The sequence below is a fragment of the Mobula birostris genome, chromosome 6 (assembly GCF_030028105.1).
Source record: "Mobula birostris isolate sMobBir1 chromosome 6, sMobBir1.hap1, whole genome shotgun sequence".
NCBI lineage: Eukaryota > Metazoa > Chordata > Chondrichthyes > Myliobatiformes > Myliobatidae > Mobula > Mobula birostris.
Window position 1 is genome coordinate 19,988,419 of NC_092375.1, and position 18,238 is coordinate 20,006,656.

At 38.9% G+C, this 18,238-nt stretch overlaps 1 protein-coding gene across 6 annotated transcripts in view; it reads right to left on the reverse strand.

The window, feature by feature from the left end:
• Positions 1–1,415: 1,415 nt before the first annotated feature.
• The window catches only part of LOC140198840 (adapter SH3BGRL-like), a 43,816-nt gene continuing 26,993 nt past the window's right edge, over positions 1,416–18,238 (reverse strand). The window contains exons 4-12 of one of the 6 annotated variants that reach the window (XM_072259963.1): positions 16,251–16,310; positions 13,063–13,146; positions 11,019–11,108; positions 7,183–7,218; positions 5,038–5,067; positions 4,751–4,777; positions 4,008–4,037; positions 3,423–3,488; positions 1,416–1,949 (exon numbers count right to left, since the gene is read on the reverse strand). In XM_072259963.1, the coding sequence (XP_072116064.1) occupies positions 3,468–3,488; positions 4,008–4,037; positions 4,751–4,777; positions 5,038–5,067; positions 7,183–7,218; positions 11,019–11,108; positions 13,063–13,146; positions 16,251–16,310 (378 nt within the window). In that variant the 3' untranslated portion in view covers positions 1,416–1,949; positions 3,423–3,467. The remainder of the gene's footprint in view (positions 1,950–3,422; positions 3,489–4,007; positions 4,038–4,750; positions 4,778–5,037; positions 5,068–7,182; positions 7,219–11,018; positions 11,109–13,062; positions 13,147–16,250; positions 16,311–18,238) is intronic. The other 5 variants (XM_072259964.1, XM_072259962.1, XM_072259967.1 and 2 more) reach the window with 5 other exon arrangements.

An 18,238-nucleotide genomic window follows, 5' to 3' on the forward strand; every position in this document is an offset into this window, starting at 1 on the left:
AGTAAAGGAGCCACTGTTTAGCGGCATCTTAACTCAGCTTTTGTCTCACATTCTACAATTGAATGATATACCAATTTCTAATAACCGTGCAGTTTTTATTGGCATCCCAAATTAATTAATGCTCTAAACTTGATCAAACTCTTGGTTATGAATCAGGGAGACTATATTTAATTCTTAGTTCTCTCACATTTTAACTAAATATTATTCAAACAGCAATATGATCAGATCAAGTTCGTTCTTTTTTTCCCGGGACATTTGTCATTGTGAAAAATATCACAGAAACATTGCCCAAATGCAAAAGGAAGAGAAATCTGAAATGAAAAGCAGAAAAAGCTGGAAATATGCCAGGCAAGGAGGGAACCTGAAGCATTAATAAACTTTCAGAGATCTGGAATATTAGCTTTCTCCCCGACTTCCAGTGAGATTTACAGAAAGATGTTGTTTCCTGCTTGGCATTGCTGCCTGCCGTGGCTCTAGCAGTGCCCTTAGGTCAGCTGCAGGGTCATCAGCCAGGGACCACTGCCCACTGATGTGTCACAGGGACATCTCATTGCCACCCACTACAGCTTCCAATGGAGTTAGTCGGTCCAATTACCGTCCTTCCTCCTCAGCTACAGCAAAAAGCCATTTCAAGTAGTTACTCTAATTACAGAAAATATCCTTTCAACTTGTTTCGCTCAAGAGCTCCCTTGATATTCAATAGGCAAAATTTGGGGCAATACAAACGACAATTATCTTCGTTATTATTCTCAATATATGCCAAATTATTTAATACTTATCAAGACAGCATTAGAATTTGTAATTAGGGTTTGTTGTGGTAGTTAATAGGTTAATCCCATGTCACTCAGTTAGCTGCTCCCACATGGGGGACTTCACATATTGTATAAGCAGTGTTAGCAATAAAGTTCAGTTGAATGTCCTGCATGCTTGCCCTCCTGGTGTGCTCTGCACTCTCCCTCAATATTGAACGCAACAGGGTTAAACAAATAAATCAACCAATCTATCTGCTTCAATTGTTAGGTGTAGTATTGGGCAAAAACCCATGAGGCACATATTATTAAAATTTGCCTGCCAATATTCATGTCAGTAGTCATGTGTCTGGAGGAGAACTGTTTCTAATTAACTGTGCATTTTAGTTTTACATAACCTAACAATTTTAAAATTGCTTTGTAATGTGAAGAATACATACTTTGCTTCAGGAAGTTTTGAGTATTTTAGTTACTTGAAATAGACCCCAACATGAAATTGGAAAAGGTGTAGCTGTAAGAATTGAGAATGGAGAACTAATTTCGGGCTGCATACCTCAGGATAGAAACAAATCTGCTACGTAGAACTGGAATCAACATGCATTGTCAGATTTGGGGATGAATGTAAATTATGTTAAGTGCAAAATTAAAATAAATCATGACAGACAATTTTATATAAAAAAAATTCATTGCATCATTTATCAGTAATTACTCTCCAACATTCACAGCAACTGATTTCAGTGAAAGGAACACTGGCAGATAAAAAGAGGGGAAAATAGGCAACTCGGCAAAATTAAGATGATGCAAAATTTTGCAATAATTGGCAGTATTTTTTTTTGAGGAAAGCTTTGATTTAAGGCTCTAATTGGCATTTCCAAGGAAGAAATTTCCAGAAACAGAAGCAGAGCTTAACCATGCCTTAGAAAATCAGACTGCTTGCATTAACTTCCAAAAACTTAGTTTTGCATCTAAAAAGTCCACTGAATCTAAATCATCTACAAAACGGAGGGGCTAGTTTGGTTGAGGCTCAGCGTTTGCGAAAGGGAGTGGAGGTTCGAAAGCTATGCCTCTGTTGAAATTCACGCGTTGAAATGAAGAACTTTTTTGGGCAGCGCCAATGTTTTTCTGAGATTACCATGGGTGGTCCAATGTTCCTGGTTCAAGTTCCTACACTTGTTGCTGTTCTGCAAGAGCTTCGGCTTCCTAAAAATGAGAAACAATGAAAATAGTTGTTTAATTAAACACAACACCACTCAAGTGCAGAAATCAATATTGCTGTTTTCTGAAACCAATTCCCTCTACATCCGTTCAAATCTTTTAGTGAATTCTCCTAGCAAGATTGAGATGCAAATCTTAGAGTTGAGAGCATCCGACCAAACTTACTTTTTTTTTGGATTGCTCTACACAAGTATCCAATATGATCAACTTAATATTTGAGCCTATGCTGGAAGGAAAAGGAGGAACATTGTCCAAATGGATATCGTACTCCAAGACAATTTATTATTTTGGTATCATCACATTTACTACAAGTGTAATACATTCTACACAGTCTTGAATTCTGAATTAATGTATCAAGTATGCAAAGCATTTCATGAGATTTTACACTTCACACAAAAAGCTCAAAATATTACATCCCCAGTGTATCACAACTTAAAACTGAGATTAAATGCAGAAACAATATTACACAGTAAAGTAAAATCTGCAAATCCCTTAAGATAATAAATAATGGATTGAAAATTAACCTGAAAGGCAAGAGTCATTAGCCACAAATCAGTAGTCATTGCTTCACTATCATTAGGCTAATGGAGTTGATGCAAACCAATGTTTACAAAATGCTTTACCTGGAGGCTATTACATTGAAGTCTTGGAAAGGAAAAGTACAATGCTCTTTGCAAAGAGTTGCAGTAAATTCTGAGCTACAGATGTTATATGATATGCAAGTGTAACACTATAAAAGCTCCAACTTCAATGCTTTAAAAATTAGATACTTCAAATGTCAAAATCATATGAGGAACACAGCCAAACATGTGCATGCATTAGTTCCCAACACATACTTCGAGCGGAGCTAATCTTGTCATATGATGCAATCTACTGCAAATAGTTCAGCCAAGTTCCTCCAAGAGGACCACGATCTTGTGTCCCTCAATGACCCAGAGAACTGTATTGCTGGGGTCAGGGCTTTATGCTTTGGCTCTTGGTCAGGTCATCCTTACCAAACAAGTCAAAGGATAGAGGCCAGACTAGAGTGGTTCACTGGTCCTCCAGGTTTGGGGTAAAGCTCAGGGCTAACAACACTGACTGATAAAACAAGATTGTTCCAGAAACAGCAATGAGGGATCCTTTGACATCTGAGTGGCCAAGGATGTAGGGATGTAGATGTAAGACCTTCATTGCTGCCTGAACACAAGCAGGCATAACAAGCAGCAAGTTCATCCACAATACAGTTTTCAAATGCATTTGAACTTCTTGAAATGCAGAATGTTTCAGAGATTAGTCAACTGCAAAGCACAAAATACATATTCAGATGGCTAGTTACATTAGAGTTAGAGATACATTACTCACTGAAGCTAATTAGGTTTCAGGCCCAATATCAGCATCCTGAACAGGCATGTTAACTGTTTTGCATCTTTTTTAAAAATCAGAATATTTGATTTAGGCAGTCATGTTTCGCGTTACCTTAAACCCTTGCAGAGGAAATCATACAAAAGCAAAAACATTGTTTTAAGATTCATCCGCTTCATCCTAATCAAGAAATAACAAAATAAACGACTACATTAAATTTCCTGGAACATAAACACCAGTAACCAAAAGAAAATATGGTCACCAACACCATTCATGTCACTCTCACTTAGGATGTATGGCAAAAATTATACAATATTCTTTAAGTTAAATTTCAATACTTTATGATGACACTGCCATACACTTAAACATTAGTTTATACCTCAGATAAGTATTATGTGGAGATTTGTGACAAATATGATATATATGCACAGTATCTGAAATACATCTTATGGAAATGTTTGATGATAAAATTCAATAAAAAATAAATTACAAAAAAAAATAAAATGCATTCTAAAATTCAAAGAATGCAAGGGTGTCTCTAAATGCACACAGACCACTTCAGTTATTGAAATTTATACTTGTCCATTAGTCATTTAATATCCATTGTGTAAATGTGCAATCAAGTTGCATACTTAAAATGTATTTAAATACATTTTATGTATGTCATTGCCAAGCTCAAGTTGAAAGACTCAAAACTACCTCAGTCACTGGTTCTTCATCTTCCTCCTCCTGAAACGTATGGAGGGAGGGGAGGGGGAAAAATGAGCGAGACACAGAAAAAAAAAAACAAGAGAGGAAAAACAACTTAAAATCACACCAGAAAATACTCCATAAAATAATCATGAAATAATTCAATACAATAATAATGACGGGGGAGTGGTGGATGAAATTATACTGAAAAGAAAGCTACCAATCTTGGAAATTGAAAATATTCTTGTGCAAAACTGTGTGATATTTTGAACAGATATAGGAATTTTGTCCACCAAGGTCTGTTGCAATATTATTCATCTAAAGGGTCAAAGCCCAGCAGTGCTCTTTGTGGAGAATACACTATAGGTCTGCTTGGAATAAAACAAAAATGCAACCCAAACTTGACTAGACCAGAGCAGGTCTGAATCTTAACAGCCAATTTTTCCCCCACATCCAACCAAGAGACATTTCACTATGACATTACAGAAGACTTTCACACCCAAGAGTTGAGCACTAGTCTGAACTAGGCTAAAACACACAATTTATTTGTAACTTGAAAGAGCCACTTAAATTCTGGATACAACTCCAAAAATTTAAACCATATTATATGCCAATAATTTTATCTGGAATTAGACTATCCGGATTCAAACAAAACCAGATTACATGTGAAATACTGAAATGTAAACAACAATGATTAATGAGATGGCAAGAAAGATTAATGAGATGATAAGATGAGATAACAAATCATCTACCTCAGTTACAGGCTGCTCTTCTTCATTCTAAAGGAGAAATTAAAATGGAATAAATATCTGATTAAATAGAAATCAATAAGGTTAGATGTTTTAGTTAGCTATGATGGTGAGGGTGAAAAAAAAAATGAGGAATGTGATGTGTCTAAATCTAATAGGAACTCCAAACCATTTGCACAATGAACTCAAATTCAAGATGACGGCATGCTTGAAAACAAAAATTGTTAACATGAGGATGTGTTAATTTTTAATGTAATGGTGTCTTGGCACTCCAGATCTATTGGTCGAACCTCTGAAACTGGTTCCTCTTCTTCCTTGTCCTAGTAAAATTAACAGAATCAAGTTAGAGACAAAACCAGGAACAATCAAGTATGCAACTGCATAAGAGTTCTATCACACACAACAACTTTGTCTATGGCCAATACCTAATTGGTTTACTTTTTTGCTACCTTAATGGATTTTCTAAGTTAGCATATATCCAGACATTACTCAAGACATTAAATTTTAAGGTGGACTTCATGAATAATGGTGAGTGTGGTGGAATGGGGGAAGAGTGAAGAGAGAACAGAGAAGACACTATGGTCATTCAGGTGCACGGAGTAGAGAACTTTGTAATCTAGGTCAAGAAAACAAGCTGCTGGAGGAAGTCTACAGGTCAGGTAGCATCAGTGGAGACAAAGGGATGACCAATATTTCAGGGTGCAGCTCCACCTCAGTACTGAGTGTAAGGGGAGACAATATAAAAAGGTGAGGGAGGTTCCACTATGCACAATCTCATTAAGTAAATTAGAGTTGAAGAAAAAAGCTCTCCCAAATTTCCCTCCCAGCGAATGGTTTGTATTGAAAGTACTTCCCTATTACATTTCCTTTAACCAGCTCAATTATTGCAAACATGAAATTAGCTCACAATGTTAACAGACTATTGGGCCAAACCTGTGTGACCAGCTGTTCCATTTCATCTGATCATAAAATCATGGAAAAATGTCTGAGGCAGTGAAAAGAAATGGGAGATGCACTCATGTAGGTGAGCACATACTAAGTTGCATCAAATTTTAAGAGCATCATTGCTATTTCCATTGTTTACTATTGGTCACAAGCATATACTGTTTAAATGCCAATATTCCTTATAAGACCTTGTTTAGGTATTTCCTGTCGTGAACTGGTCAAACTACAGAATTCAGTAAGGAGAGAAAAAAAATAAGCAGAAAATGGTAGGATCCTGAGAGATCAAGAGATTCATATTCCCCCTATCTACACTAGGGGACATGTTAAAAAAAAATCTCCACAAAATACAAAAGCTGGGATACAAACACAGAATTGCATATAAATAGTTAGGCTCCAACTACAGTACTATTGGGTGTCCCAGTCATTGGATTACAGATTGAGAAAGGTATGAAAACATGCAAGTAGAGTAGAGATCTTGTCCAAATCTGGAAATTTAAAATGAAAGTAAACTGAACTTTTCTTTTGGAAGGTGACCACCAGGGGATTAAACAATATGTTTTGCAAGGTTTTGATAAAATACCCATTTCCTAATGCAGTTAAATTAATAGTTAGGAAGCACAGATTTAAGATAATTAAAAGTAAAAAGAGTGTAGAGGATACCAACTCCTTCCCACCCACACAGTATCCTGAATTATTACATAAGAATACAGAACAGTGTACAATCTACATACTTCCACTTCGCGTAAGTGATATTATTTCAGGATGAGTGAAAATTTCCAACAGATCAGGAAGATCAAAGCATCAGGTGGAGATTTCCCCTCAACCCACCTCCCATAAATCCAGACTCCTTGGCCATACTTCTGTCCTCGTTTCTGACCAGTCATGAAGTGAATTTCCCATCCACCCACCTCCCATAAATCCAGACTCCTTGACCACAATTCTGTCCTCGTTTCTGACCAGTCATGAAGTGAATTTCCCATCCACCCACCTCCCATAAATCCAGACTCCTAGGCCACAATTCTGTCCTCGTTTCTGACCAGTCATGAGGTGACTCACAACAGTATTCACTCCTATAATATCCTCACCATCTCATTTCTCTACTAATAATCTAACCTATTTGTTTGTAATGTCCTGCACCTTTCATCTTTCTTATCATTAACCTGCTCACTTTGCCCAACAATAAAATCTTCGCTCTTTCAGACAAGGTTTTGATTCTCCAAACCCCTTTAGCCATTTCCTTATCCTTTGGTCCTCTAATCATCGCAGTCTGCACTTCCCATCTCTCTATTATTGTTTGTTTGCTTGGGACTTCAATACACACCCTCAGTCTTTCTGATCCCACCACCCTTAAAGGCTAACTTTACAGTCATCTTTCCGAAGAGTCCCAGTACCACCTCCTTTTTACTCTCTCTCCAAACCACTGGAAAGTGTTCTACACAGGCATGCTGCTATTGCACAAGTACTATAGCACATGCTTTATAGATCAGTACCTCTTTTTCCACCAATTCGCCTTCAGGAGTTGACTCCTTAGTGAAAGAAATTGGAAAGGATAAAGTAAAATGGAAGGCATTAATCTTTAATGCAATATCATTAATGGCCTTTTTGCCAGAATGTATCTAAGTAAATGATTAGTTCAAAGATGAAAACTCAAGATTAACACAAGGATAATGGAAACAGTGTTACTCATGATGAAAATGGTGGAGAGTTCATCTAAATTTTGTCAAAGTAACAGAATGTAAAAATACTGTTTTAAAAAAATGACATAGCAAACAAATCTCAATATCACAAGCACCTATATACAGCCCACTGCAAATGACGACTTAAACACTGACTTCAGCAACTGTGATTGAAAGTCTTAAAACACAGAACATTCCTTGGCTGGAGTTCAAGCCAAGCATCAAACAGGGGGTAAATCAGGTGCTTGAGGAGTATGAGAAGTGCAAGAAAATACTTAAAGAAATCAGGAGGGCAAAAAGACATGAGGTTGCCTTGGCAGTCAAAGTGAAGGATAATCCAAACAGCTTTTACAAGTATATTAAGAGCAAAAGGATTGTAAGGGATAAAGATCAGAGTGGTCGGCTTTGTGCGGAACCAAAGGAAATGGGGGAGATCTTAAATAGGTCTTTTGCGTCTGTATTTACTAAGGAAGCTGGCATGAAATCTATGAAATTGAGGGAATCAAGTAGCGAGACCATGGAAACTGTACAGATTGAAAAGGAGGAGGTGCTTGCTGTCTTGAGGAAAATTAAAGTGGATAAATCCCGGGGACCTGACAGAGTGTTCCCTGGAGCGTAGAAGAATGAGGGGAGATTTGATAGAGGTATATAAAATTATGATGGGTATAGATAGAGTGAATGCAAGCAGGCTTTTTCCACTGAGGCAAGGGGAGAAAAAAAACCAGAGGACATGGGTTAAGGGTGAGGGGGGAAAAGTTTAAAGGGAACATTAGCGGGGGCTTCTTCACACAGAGGGGTGGTGGGAGTATGGAATGAGCTGCCAGACGAGATGGTAAGTGCGGGTTCTTTTTGAACATTTAAGAATAAATTGGACAGATACATGGATGGGAGGTGTATGGAGGGATATGGTCCCTGTGCAGGTCAGTGGGACTAGGCAGAAAATGGTTCGGCACAGCCAAAAAGGGCCAAAGGGCCTGTTTCTGTGCTGTAGTTTCTATGGTTCTATGGTTCTATCAAGTACCCATTAACAACACTTCCATTATTCTTACTACATCCTAGTAAACGTGTCTGCAGATAAATGAATTTCAGTGTGGAAATGCAACAATCAAGGCTTATTTGGGAGATAAGGTTGAATAAACATCTTCAGAGTGAACAAGACAAACGATAGTAGCATATGAACAGTACCTGGCCATTAGTCCCACAAGCCTATTGAAATAGCTGATTTGTTACATAAATCTGCATTTCCGCCATTCCCTTTTCCATCCATCATTTGCCAAGAGAAGCAAATCTCGGAAAGGTTCAAAAACTACCAACCTCAAACACTTTACTGAGAAGTTCCAAGCTTCTACCTCCATATGTGCCTAGAACTGATTCTGTTCCCCAAAATCCTCAACTTCAACCAGTTGAAAACGCCTCAGGTGATGCAGCCCAAGTCTACATGCAGAAACAGTCTGACACTGTTCATAATGTTGAGGCTTTGTAAGTCACTGGTGAGGCCTTGAAGCAAACAAGTCACTTAAAGCATTGAGAGCAGTTTTGGGCCCCTTATTCAAGAAAAATGTGCTGACATTGGAGAGAGCTCATGAAAATAATTCCGGGATTTAAAGGCTCATCATAAGAAGAGCGTTTATAACTCTGGGCCTCTTCTCAATGGAATTCAGAAGAATGAGGGGTGACCTCATTGAAATCGATCCAATGTTGAAAAGCCTCAATAGAGTAAATACGGAGAAGATGTTTCCTATGGTGGAGGAGTCTAACACCAGAGAACACAGCCTCAGAATGGAGGGGTGTCCTTTTAGAACAGAGAAGAGGAGGAATTTCTTTAGCCAGAGAATGGTGTGGAGAATTTATGGAATTCAAACGCTCGTCATACAATAACCCTTTCATTCCAAGAATCATTCTCCCGAACCTCCTCTGAAGCCTCTCCAAAGTCTCCAAGATAAAGTGCCCAAAATTGCTCAAAAAACTCCAAGTATGACCACTGCTTTATAAAGCCTTAGCATTACATCTTTCCTTTTATATTCTAGTCCTTTCAAAATGAACGTTAACATTTGTTTGTTTCCTCGTCATCAATTCAACCTGCAAGTTAACCTTTAGGGCAGTGTTCCGAACCTGGAGTCTATGGATCCCTCTGATAATGGTAGGGGTCCATGGCATAAAAAGGTTGGGAACACCTGCTTCAGGGAATACTGCAAGGATTCCCAAGTCCCCTTGTACCTTTGATTTTTAAAATTTTCTTCTTGTTTAGAAAATAACTTATGCACTTTTACCAAAGTGCATGATCGTACAGTTCCCAAAACTATATTCCATCTACCACTTATTTGCCTCTTCTCCTAATTTGTCTAAGTCCTACTGCAGCCTTGCTGCCTCCTCACGACTACCTGCCCCTCCACCTTTCTTCATATCGTTGGCAAACTTGGCCACAAAGCCATCAGTTCCATCACCCAAATCACTGACATAAAGCTTAAAAAGAATTGGCCCCAACACCTACCACTGCGGAACACCACTAGTCACCCAGAGCCAAATAGAAAAGGCTCCCTTTGTTCCCACTTATCTTGTTAAGTAGCCTCATGTGTGGCACTTTGTCAAAGGCCTTCTGACAAAGTACACAACATTCACAAATTCTCCTTCGTCTATCCTGCCTGTTATTTCCTCAAAGATTTCCAATAGATTTGTCAAGCATGATTTTCCCCTCAGGGAAACCGTGCTGATTACAGCCTATTTTATCATGTGCCTCCAAGTACCCTGAGACCTCACCCTTAACAATTGACTTCAATATCTTCCCAACCACTGAGGTCAGACTAACTGGCCTATAATTTCCTATACTGTATTACGTACATCTAGGAGTTATGTACCATGATTACTGGAAATGCAGTTCTGTACAGATATTAGCTAGGGCTCCCAAGACTTTTGCACAGTACTGTAGTAATTTTATGTATTGCTGTGTACTGCTGCTGCAAAAACTAAACAAATTTCATGACATGTGAGTGATGATAAACTCGTTCCTGTAGGTCTCTGCTGTGGACTCAGTGTGGGAAGGAGGCAGAGAAAGGAGAATCATGGTTGGGAGAAAAGGACAAGAGAGAAGCAGCAGAGAGACATTCCATAATAATCAATAAACCAATTGTTTGCAATCAAATGACCTTGCCCGGTGTCTCAGGGCTGGGTGCGTCTACACCTGCATCATTCTCCCCCCACCTCACCCCGGCTCTCTTTCTCTGCCACCTGTCCCACACCCTTCCCATGGTGCTCCATCCTCACCATTCCCAACATCCTTTGCTCCTGCCACAATTATAAACTTGCTCTCCACTCCACATTGGTAAATACAGTCTGGGGTACCCTAGCTAAATATGTATGGGCTTAAGACTTTTGCATAGTACTGTATTGTTACTTTGAGATGAGCTATCTCCAAAACGGAGGAAAGAATATTCCAAAATGTTGGAATACCCTATCCTCACTTTCTTCATCTAAACTAGTGTTTGGTGTCCTAATTCAATTAGCTCATTAGCTGCAATGAAGGTTATAAAGTTGAATGAGAGTTATTAAAAGAATGCTAGGCATATGTCGATTCTTGATCATTGCCAAATTAACTTTGTCGAGTTAATAATTAAAACTGAAGTGGCTAAGGCACAAGAAAAAGAAAGATTTACAGGTTTGAGAGATTCTCCTACATTGTCTTCTGGCTCAACCATTTGCTGAGCAGACTCCTCGTCCTTTGCAGTTTCACTCTCAATGTTTTCCTGCAGAGCAATAACAACATTTGAAGGAAAACAAAACACTTTTTTTAAAAAAACATCCACTGATTCTAGAGGTTCTGACAAAAGGTGGAAGATTACAGGTGCTGTAAATTCAGAACTGAGCAAACACTTGTTAGCATCGGTGCAGAGCAGGCATCGGGAGTGTGACTCAGTAGAACTGAAATGATGATCAATGGGCTGAACAAAAGGAGGAATTTAATACGTGAACATGCATGAATACAAAACATAGCAAAAATGAGATTAGCACAAACTTGTTTCTTCCCTTTAATTAAGGAAGGAGGAAAAACCTGAGCCTTTTGTCTGCTATAAATTTTACTGCTTCTTTCGATAAACTATCACATTGCTTGAAATTTTCAGGGATATGAAGTGGAAGTATCGAGTTCTCTAGTATAATTGTTTGGTCTCCCTTAGGAGACATGTTCCACTTTTATAAAAGATTAAATACTCCCTGAGTTTATATTTTGTAGTAATCAATCAGATTTAAAGATGTTATCAGTTCAGTCGTGAGTTTTAATTTAAAATCCTAACTGATGCAATGCCATTGTCAGATTATGAAACATACATAAATCAAGGCAAAAAATTTATAAGCAACACACATAAAAGTTGCTGGTGAACACAGCAGGCCAGGCAGCATCCCTAGGAAGAGGTACAGTCGACGTTTCGGGCTGAGACCCTTAGTCACGACTAACTGAAAGAAGAGCTAGTAAGAGATTTGAAGGGGGGAGGGGGGCGATCCGAAATGATAGGAGAAGACAGGAGGGGGAGGGATGGAGCCAAGAGCTGGACAGGTGTTTGGCAAAAGGGATATGAGAGGATCATGGGACAGGAGGCCTAGGGAGAAAGAAAGGGGGGGGCCCATTGGATGGGCAAGGGGTATAGTGAGAGGGACAGAGGGAGAAAAAGGAGAGAGAGAAAAAGAATGTGTGTGTATATAAGTAACGGATAAGGTACGAGGGGGAGGTGGGGCATTAGCGGAAGTTTGAGAAGTCAATGTTCATGCCATCAGGTTAGAGGCTACCCAGACGGAATACAGGAACAACACCTTATATTCCGTCTGGGTAGCCTCCAACCTGATGGCATGAACATTGACTTCTCAAACTTCCACTAATGCCCCACCTCCCCCTCGTACCCATCCGTTACTTATATACACACACATTCTTTTTCTCTCTCCTTTTTCTCCCTCTGTCCCTCTCACTATACCCCTTGCCCATCCAATGGGCCCCCCCTTTCATTCTCCCTAGGCCTCCTGTCCCATGATCCTCTCATATCTCTTTTACCAATCAACTGTCCAGCTCTTGGCTCCATCCCTCCCCCTCCTGCCTTCTCCTATCATTTCGGATCGCCCCCTCCCCCCTTCAAATCTCTTACTAGCTCTTCTTTCAGTTAGTCGTGACTAAGGGTCTCAGCCCGAAACGTCGACTGCACCTCTTCCTAGAGATGCTGCCTGGCCTGCTGCGTTCACCAGCAACTTTTATGTGTGTTGCTTCAAATTCCAGCATCTGCAGATTTCCTCCTGTTTGCGTAGAAAATTTATAATGTAGCAGCTGAAGCTACAAGCCTTTGCAACTCACTTCAAAGAGCTGAAAATAAAGTTCGGCCCAAAAATTATCTAATGGTGCTGATTTTAAAAGTCAAAGTATTCTACAAAATTTGAAACACCATATAATATGCTTCCCCTACATTAATATTCGCGGGTCAAGGTTTATACGGCATTTATAAATATAGAATTGTATGACAAACTTATTCATTATTACTCCAAGCTTTTTTTCTTCAGATTAATTGTGTTAAAAATATTGCTCGTCTGCTAGACAGTTATTCATATTAAGGATTTAACTCACAATCTTATAATTTCCATCTGGTAGAAAATGAAAGTTTTACACACAAAACACATGCAACATATACACACGCAGAGCAATATAAGCAAATACATAATTACATTTATATCTGTTGACCGCTCAAAGTGATTATGCAACATTTCATTATTTTCTCCGAGCTGATCTTCGGTGGTTCTATACAAGGGCTGCTCATTGGCACACCAAAAAGAGAAATGGAAGTGAGGAAAGAGGTGTGCCATGCAAATATGTTGTAAACAATAATGTTATTGAAAGACTATTTGTTAATCAAACCAAAATTAATTATACATTGCAATTTGTCCTCACTCTCTTTTTAAAAAAAATGCCTGAAATTAGAATTAGATTTTAACCAGGTTCCACTGACAAATCTACCTTTCTTGTAGCATGATTTATTTAAAATTCATTTCCTTTGAGATTTGAAGACACAGATCCTTCTCTAGTATCCAGTCAGCTATTTAATAAAAATAAGATCCAAAGATTTAGAAGCCTTTCCAACACAAACAGATTATTTGGCCCAAAGTGCCATTGGTATTTCTCCTCTGAGCAATAAATGCAACCCTATAGAATAGTGCAAAGGGAGGGGGCAGGGGTGTCTACGATATTTCTATCATTCATTCTATGGGGTTCTTGTTTCGTGGAGGTCTAGGAGGAGTAAGAATTTCAGGTTGTATACCGTATACATTCTCTGATATTAAAATGAATCTTTAAACTTTTGTTCCATTAGCACCCAAGGTTTCTGGTGCGAGCTCCAGTCACAGCTTTGGTTCAGAGTTTCACAGCCTGATTTCATTTTCATGCGCTCTGCCCTAGTTTTTCTTAATAGTCATTCGCATTGTATATTATCTATTTCAGTGCTACCCATTCTTTCATAATATTAAGTTACCTCTGTCAAATCTCCAGGATAAAACAAAAAAGATTTCGGCTCACAATGCTCCATCTCCTCCCATTGCTTATGCTACTTAGCCTGTGGGTACTTTGTTTAGAGTCAAAAAAGTATCAACAATGGAGGTAATTTAGCACATCATCATGTTAATGAGCTTGCCAGCTAATCATACCCAAAGTCATGAATATTCAAGATAAATGCAGGTCTTCAGGTCTCAAATTGAACAATTCAAAATGTCTGGCGGGGGGGAAAGGAGAAGAACTTAGCTTCTCCAAGGAAGCCAACTGCTGCATTCTCCCTAGGCCTCCCGTCCCGTGATCCTCTCATATCCCTTTTGCCAATCAACTGTCCAGCACTTGGCTCCAACTCTCCCTCTCCTGTCTTCTCCTATCATTTCAGATCTCCCCCTCCCCTCTCAAATCTCTTACTAGCTCTTCTTTCAGTTAGTCCTGACGAAGGGTCTCGGCCCGAAACGTCGACTGTACCTCTTCCTAGAGATGCTGCCTGGCCTGCTGCATTCACCAGCAATTTTCACGTGTTGCTTGAAATTCCAGCATCTGCAGATTTCCTCGTGTTTGCTGCATTCTCTTCACATTAATGAAATTCCTAACCCTTCCTATTACACCGATAACACATTTCCTGCACAACAAAACTTCCAGAATGGCACACAACTGGTTGAAACCCAGTTACTTTAAATGTTTTGTATTATCTCCTTTATATTACAATTTACAGCAGCCCTGGCCTGGACAAAGATTTGATATGTATTTTCAGCAATCGTACTAATGGGCCAGGGGTGGAGATGGATCTCCACTAAAGGAGCTGCAAAGCTCGCCTTCCTTCCACTAGACTGTAGGTCACCCTTGGGCAAGGTGTAGCACCTGCTTAGCAACAAGCTCCGCTTCCCCCAGATCAGGGTCACATGAAGCCATGGGAACAGGTGGTGGAAGGCTGTATGAGCATCTGGTGCATATCACAAGTCCTGGTTATGTGACCACTGATGCCAGAGAGACTATATCTGAAGAGTATTGATAATGGCAGCCATAAAAACAGTCATGGAAAGACCATGATCACCCACGTCACATGACACAGTACATAACAAACAAACTAATGGGTCACAACTTCCTAGTATGGACTCATCTGCAATTATCACCCAGTGCAATCCCACACTCACACTTACTGTGAGATGAAGGGACAATTTGCTAATTTAAAACACCCCAGATTCCAGTTGTGAGGCCAGATTAGAAGTGCATCTAACAGCATACTCCAGAAACCACCTCGATTTGAAACAAGTCTGAGGGGCTATGATAGTTGGCGTAGCTCACTCAGTTAAATAATTTCATTTTTAAAGCTTTATGTTGTTTATACTTCAATCAAATAATAATTGAAATCACTTAATACAAAAAAAAACTTCCCCTTTCCTTTCATTTCTTGCCTCAGACCTCTATTGATCAGGCTACCAACCCTACTCCAGTTCTAAATTGTTGCAGGATCCAAGAACCATTTTCTCAGTGCTAATGCTGAGGGTCTCAGGATTAAGGCAAGCCACTGGCTCCATGGGGAAGCCAGCATTAGAAAAAGGAAAATGAAAGTACATTTTCCAATAAATCTGAGCGATCCGTATTTGACCACACTTACACTGAAGTGCAAGGTTGACACATCGTGTGCAGTCCCCTGCAAAGATTGGCATTTTCAAACTCCTAGTTCTTCACCCCATTTAGTTTGCCAACCATGTCAGTTATAGTTTCCCATTCTTCTTCCCAAGCACATCACTAGCCAATCCCCAGAAGCTTCTATGATTCTGTTCAATTCACCAGTTAACTTAAAACCACAAAGCATGTGACTTACATCACCAATAACTGAAGTTGGAAGGGAAAATAAATGGAGAGTTGGGAAACCATCAGATGAAACATCCAAATAAATCTCTGCATTTAATCCTACCACAATTCTAACTTGAAAAAACCACATTCAAAGCAAAACTGAGATTCAAAAAAAAAATCTGGTAGCTTGTGCTCTTTTGTGAAAGAAATTGTACAATGGATTACAACACCATTGCAATTAATACTACAGCTTCAAGAATGACCATGGTGAGAATACTCTGTTTGCAAAATCCGGAAACTGTAGGTCTGCAAAACGGCGCCAGATGTATGAATGCACAGTTCTAACACCACAAGTGCATATCAAAGCATTTATTTTTGGTGGGTTAATGTCAAAGTTATGACCCATGCAATAATTATTTGCCAACCAAGCAGAGTGCTGCTCTGAAATAGAACCCTAAACAGTGATGCGTAGTGCATGCATCAAAGCAGTCACAGTACATCAACAGCTGGATAAGCATTAATTCAAACGCAAGACCAATTACAAATTTAAAGAAATTCGAAGTTTAATTACAAGGATTGTTTTATTTTCTGGAACTTCACCGTTCTGGATGATTGCAGCCTGATGTGCTTCCTGGACCAGAGAAAAAGCAAGCACAAGAAATCCAGGGTTAAACAAATTACTAATCAGAAGAATAAGACAAATGTGTACTTTCAAACCCATGAATTATTAAAACTGAAACTTTAAGTTATTGCGCGTGTTGTTCCTCAGTCATTGAAAGCTTTAGCCTTTTAGTATAAGCAAATTTCAGAAAACCAAATTTTAAGTTGCTACTCAAGCTTTCAATAAGAGTCCTTATATATTAAAAGAAACATTAAAGTCTACATAAGAAATACTCATGCAATCTATAACAGGACCAGATATCCCAATCTCATCGTTAAACTGCAGCTTTGTTCAAAATAAAGTGGACACTGCTTAATTGGTCTATCAGTTAATTGGGGCAGACGCTTATTTGGGGCAACTCTTAAAGAACAAAAAGAACAAAAGCCATTCAAGAAAACAGCCGGGACTCCTATTTGGGACACTACACCACTTAATTTGGTCAGGAGACGGTTGCCAAACAGGTTCTAACTAGTGTCAGGCAACGTGAAATTGCGTGGCTGTTAGGTACTATACTGTGCTTAGAACGAAGTTTTTGAATCGTATCAGCTGCGTTTAAAAAGCAGTGATTTTTGTCACTGATTGTTAACGAGAAATAAGCAGAAAGATAATTCAGAACTGTTTTGCCCACTGCAGTTTTAAGCATTCAGGCCTGGAGATGGCAGAAACTGCCAAAAGTGAAAATGGAACGATTTCACCACTTCAGGTTAAGAACTACTAAAACTTTTAAAGGTATCAACAATCCCTTTGAATGTTACAATGAAAAAGACTTGGTGGATGCAATCGCCAATAGCATTGTATAAAGGCAGTTCATTATCTACACTAGGTGTCTGCACTGATTTTATTTACAGCAAAATCAAAAGAACACTACTGCGTACACTGGATGAATTCCTGTCGATAAATATCAGGAACTAATACAGTTTTATTGTACTGTAGTAACATTGGTACTTCTTGAGTTAATTACAGATGTTCTTCCATTAAATTTTATATCCTTAAAAATTGACTAAAGAATAAACAAGGAGAAAATTGTGCAAGGTAGAGATAAAGCAAAAATTTGAACCCTGGGTTTTGGCTCAAATGCAGATCAGAATAAAAAAAATTGCAAAATGATTAATTCCTGCGACTGACAGGTGAACAATGCTGAGGAACCCTTAACTCAGCACCTAGTGGCTGTGGGTCCACTGTGAATATGACTTAGCTGACCACCTCACTCACAGACCTTACAAATGTTAAAAAGTGGGGGGAAAAAAGTGCAGTGCAGGAAAGCATTCCCTTCTGAGGTGGGGTTTGGGCTGGAGAAAGCTCCATCCAAATGTGCTGCTTCTGAGGAGGTGATAATTCACAATGATATTGGACCAAATGTAATAGGCTGTTTAATCCATTGCTCACATCCCACGTAAAAGCACTACATAGGAGTGGGGTGGAGAATGTGGAAGGAAAAATACTTTCAAAACTAAAATTCCAAAAGAAAGCCACATGCTTTAATAAAACAAAAAAGCTATATTAGAGTTATAATTCCTACAACTATAAAAAGTTAGCCATTTAATTTCAGTACTGCCTGTCACTCTTGTCAGTCTATTCCAGATTAGTAGCCAAACAACAGATGTTTGCCCTTTCTCTTTTCACCTGCTCATCTGTTCTATCCCATCCCATGGGTCAACTTTCATTTATCATGGCATGGAAAATTAATTCTCCAGCTGCAGGGGATAAAAAAAAACACTAATGGTGTTCATTACTCTCAACAATAAGTTTAAACACATCAGTCTGGAGCTTGCACAAGGTCTTTACACAGGGATCATCTAAACCAGTTTGTGGAAATAATTGCATTTGAAGCTGTATAACCTTATGCAGTGCAAGAGATTATAGAATTTCAAATGCAATCAGGTTTCTAGAAACTTTAT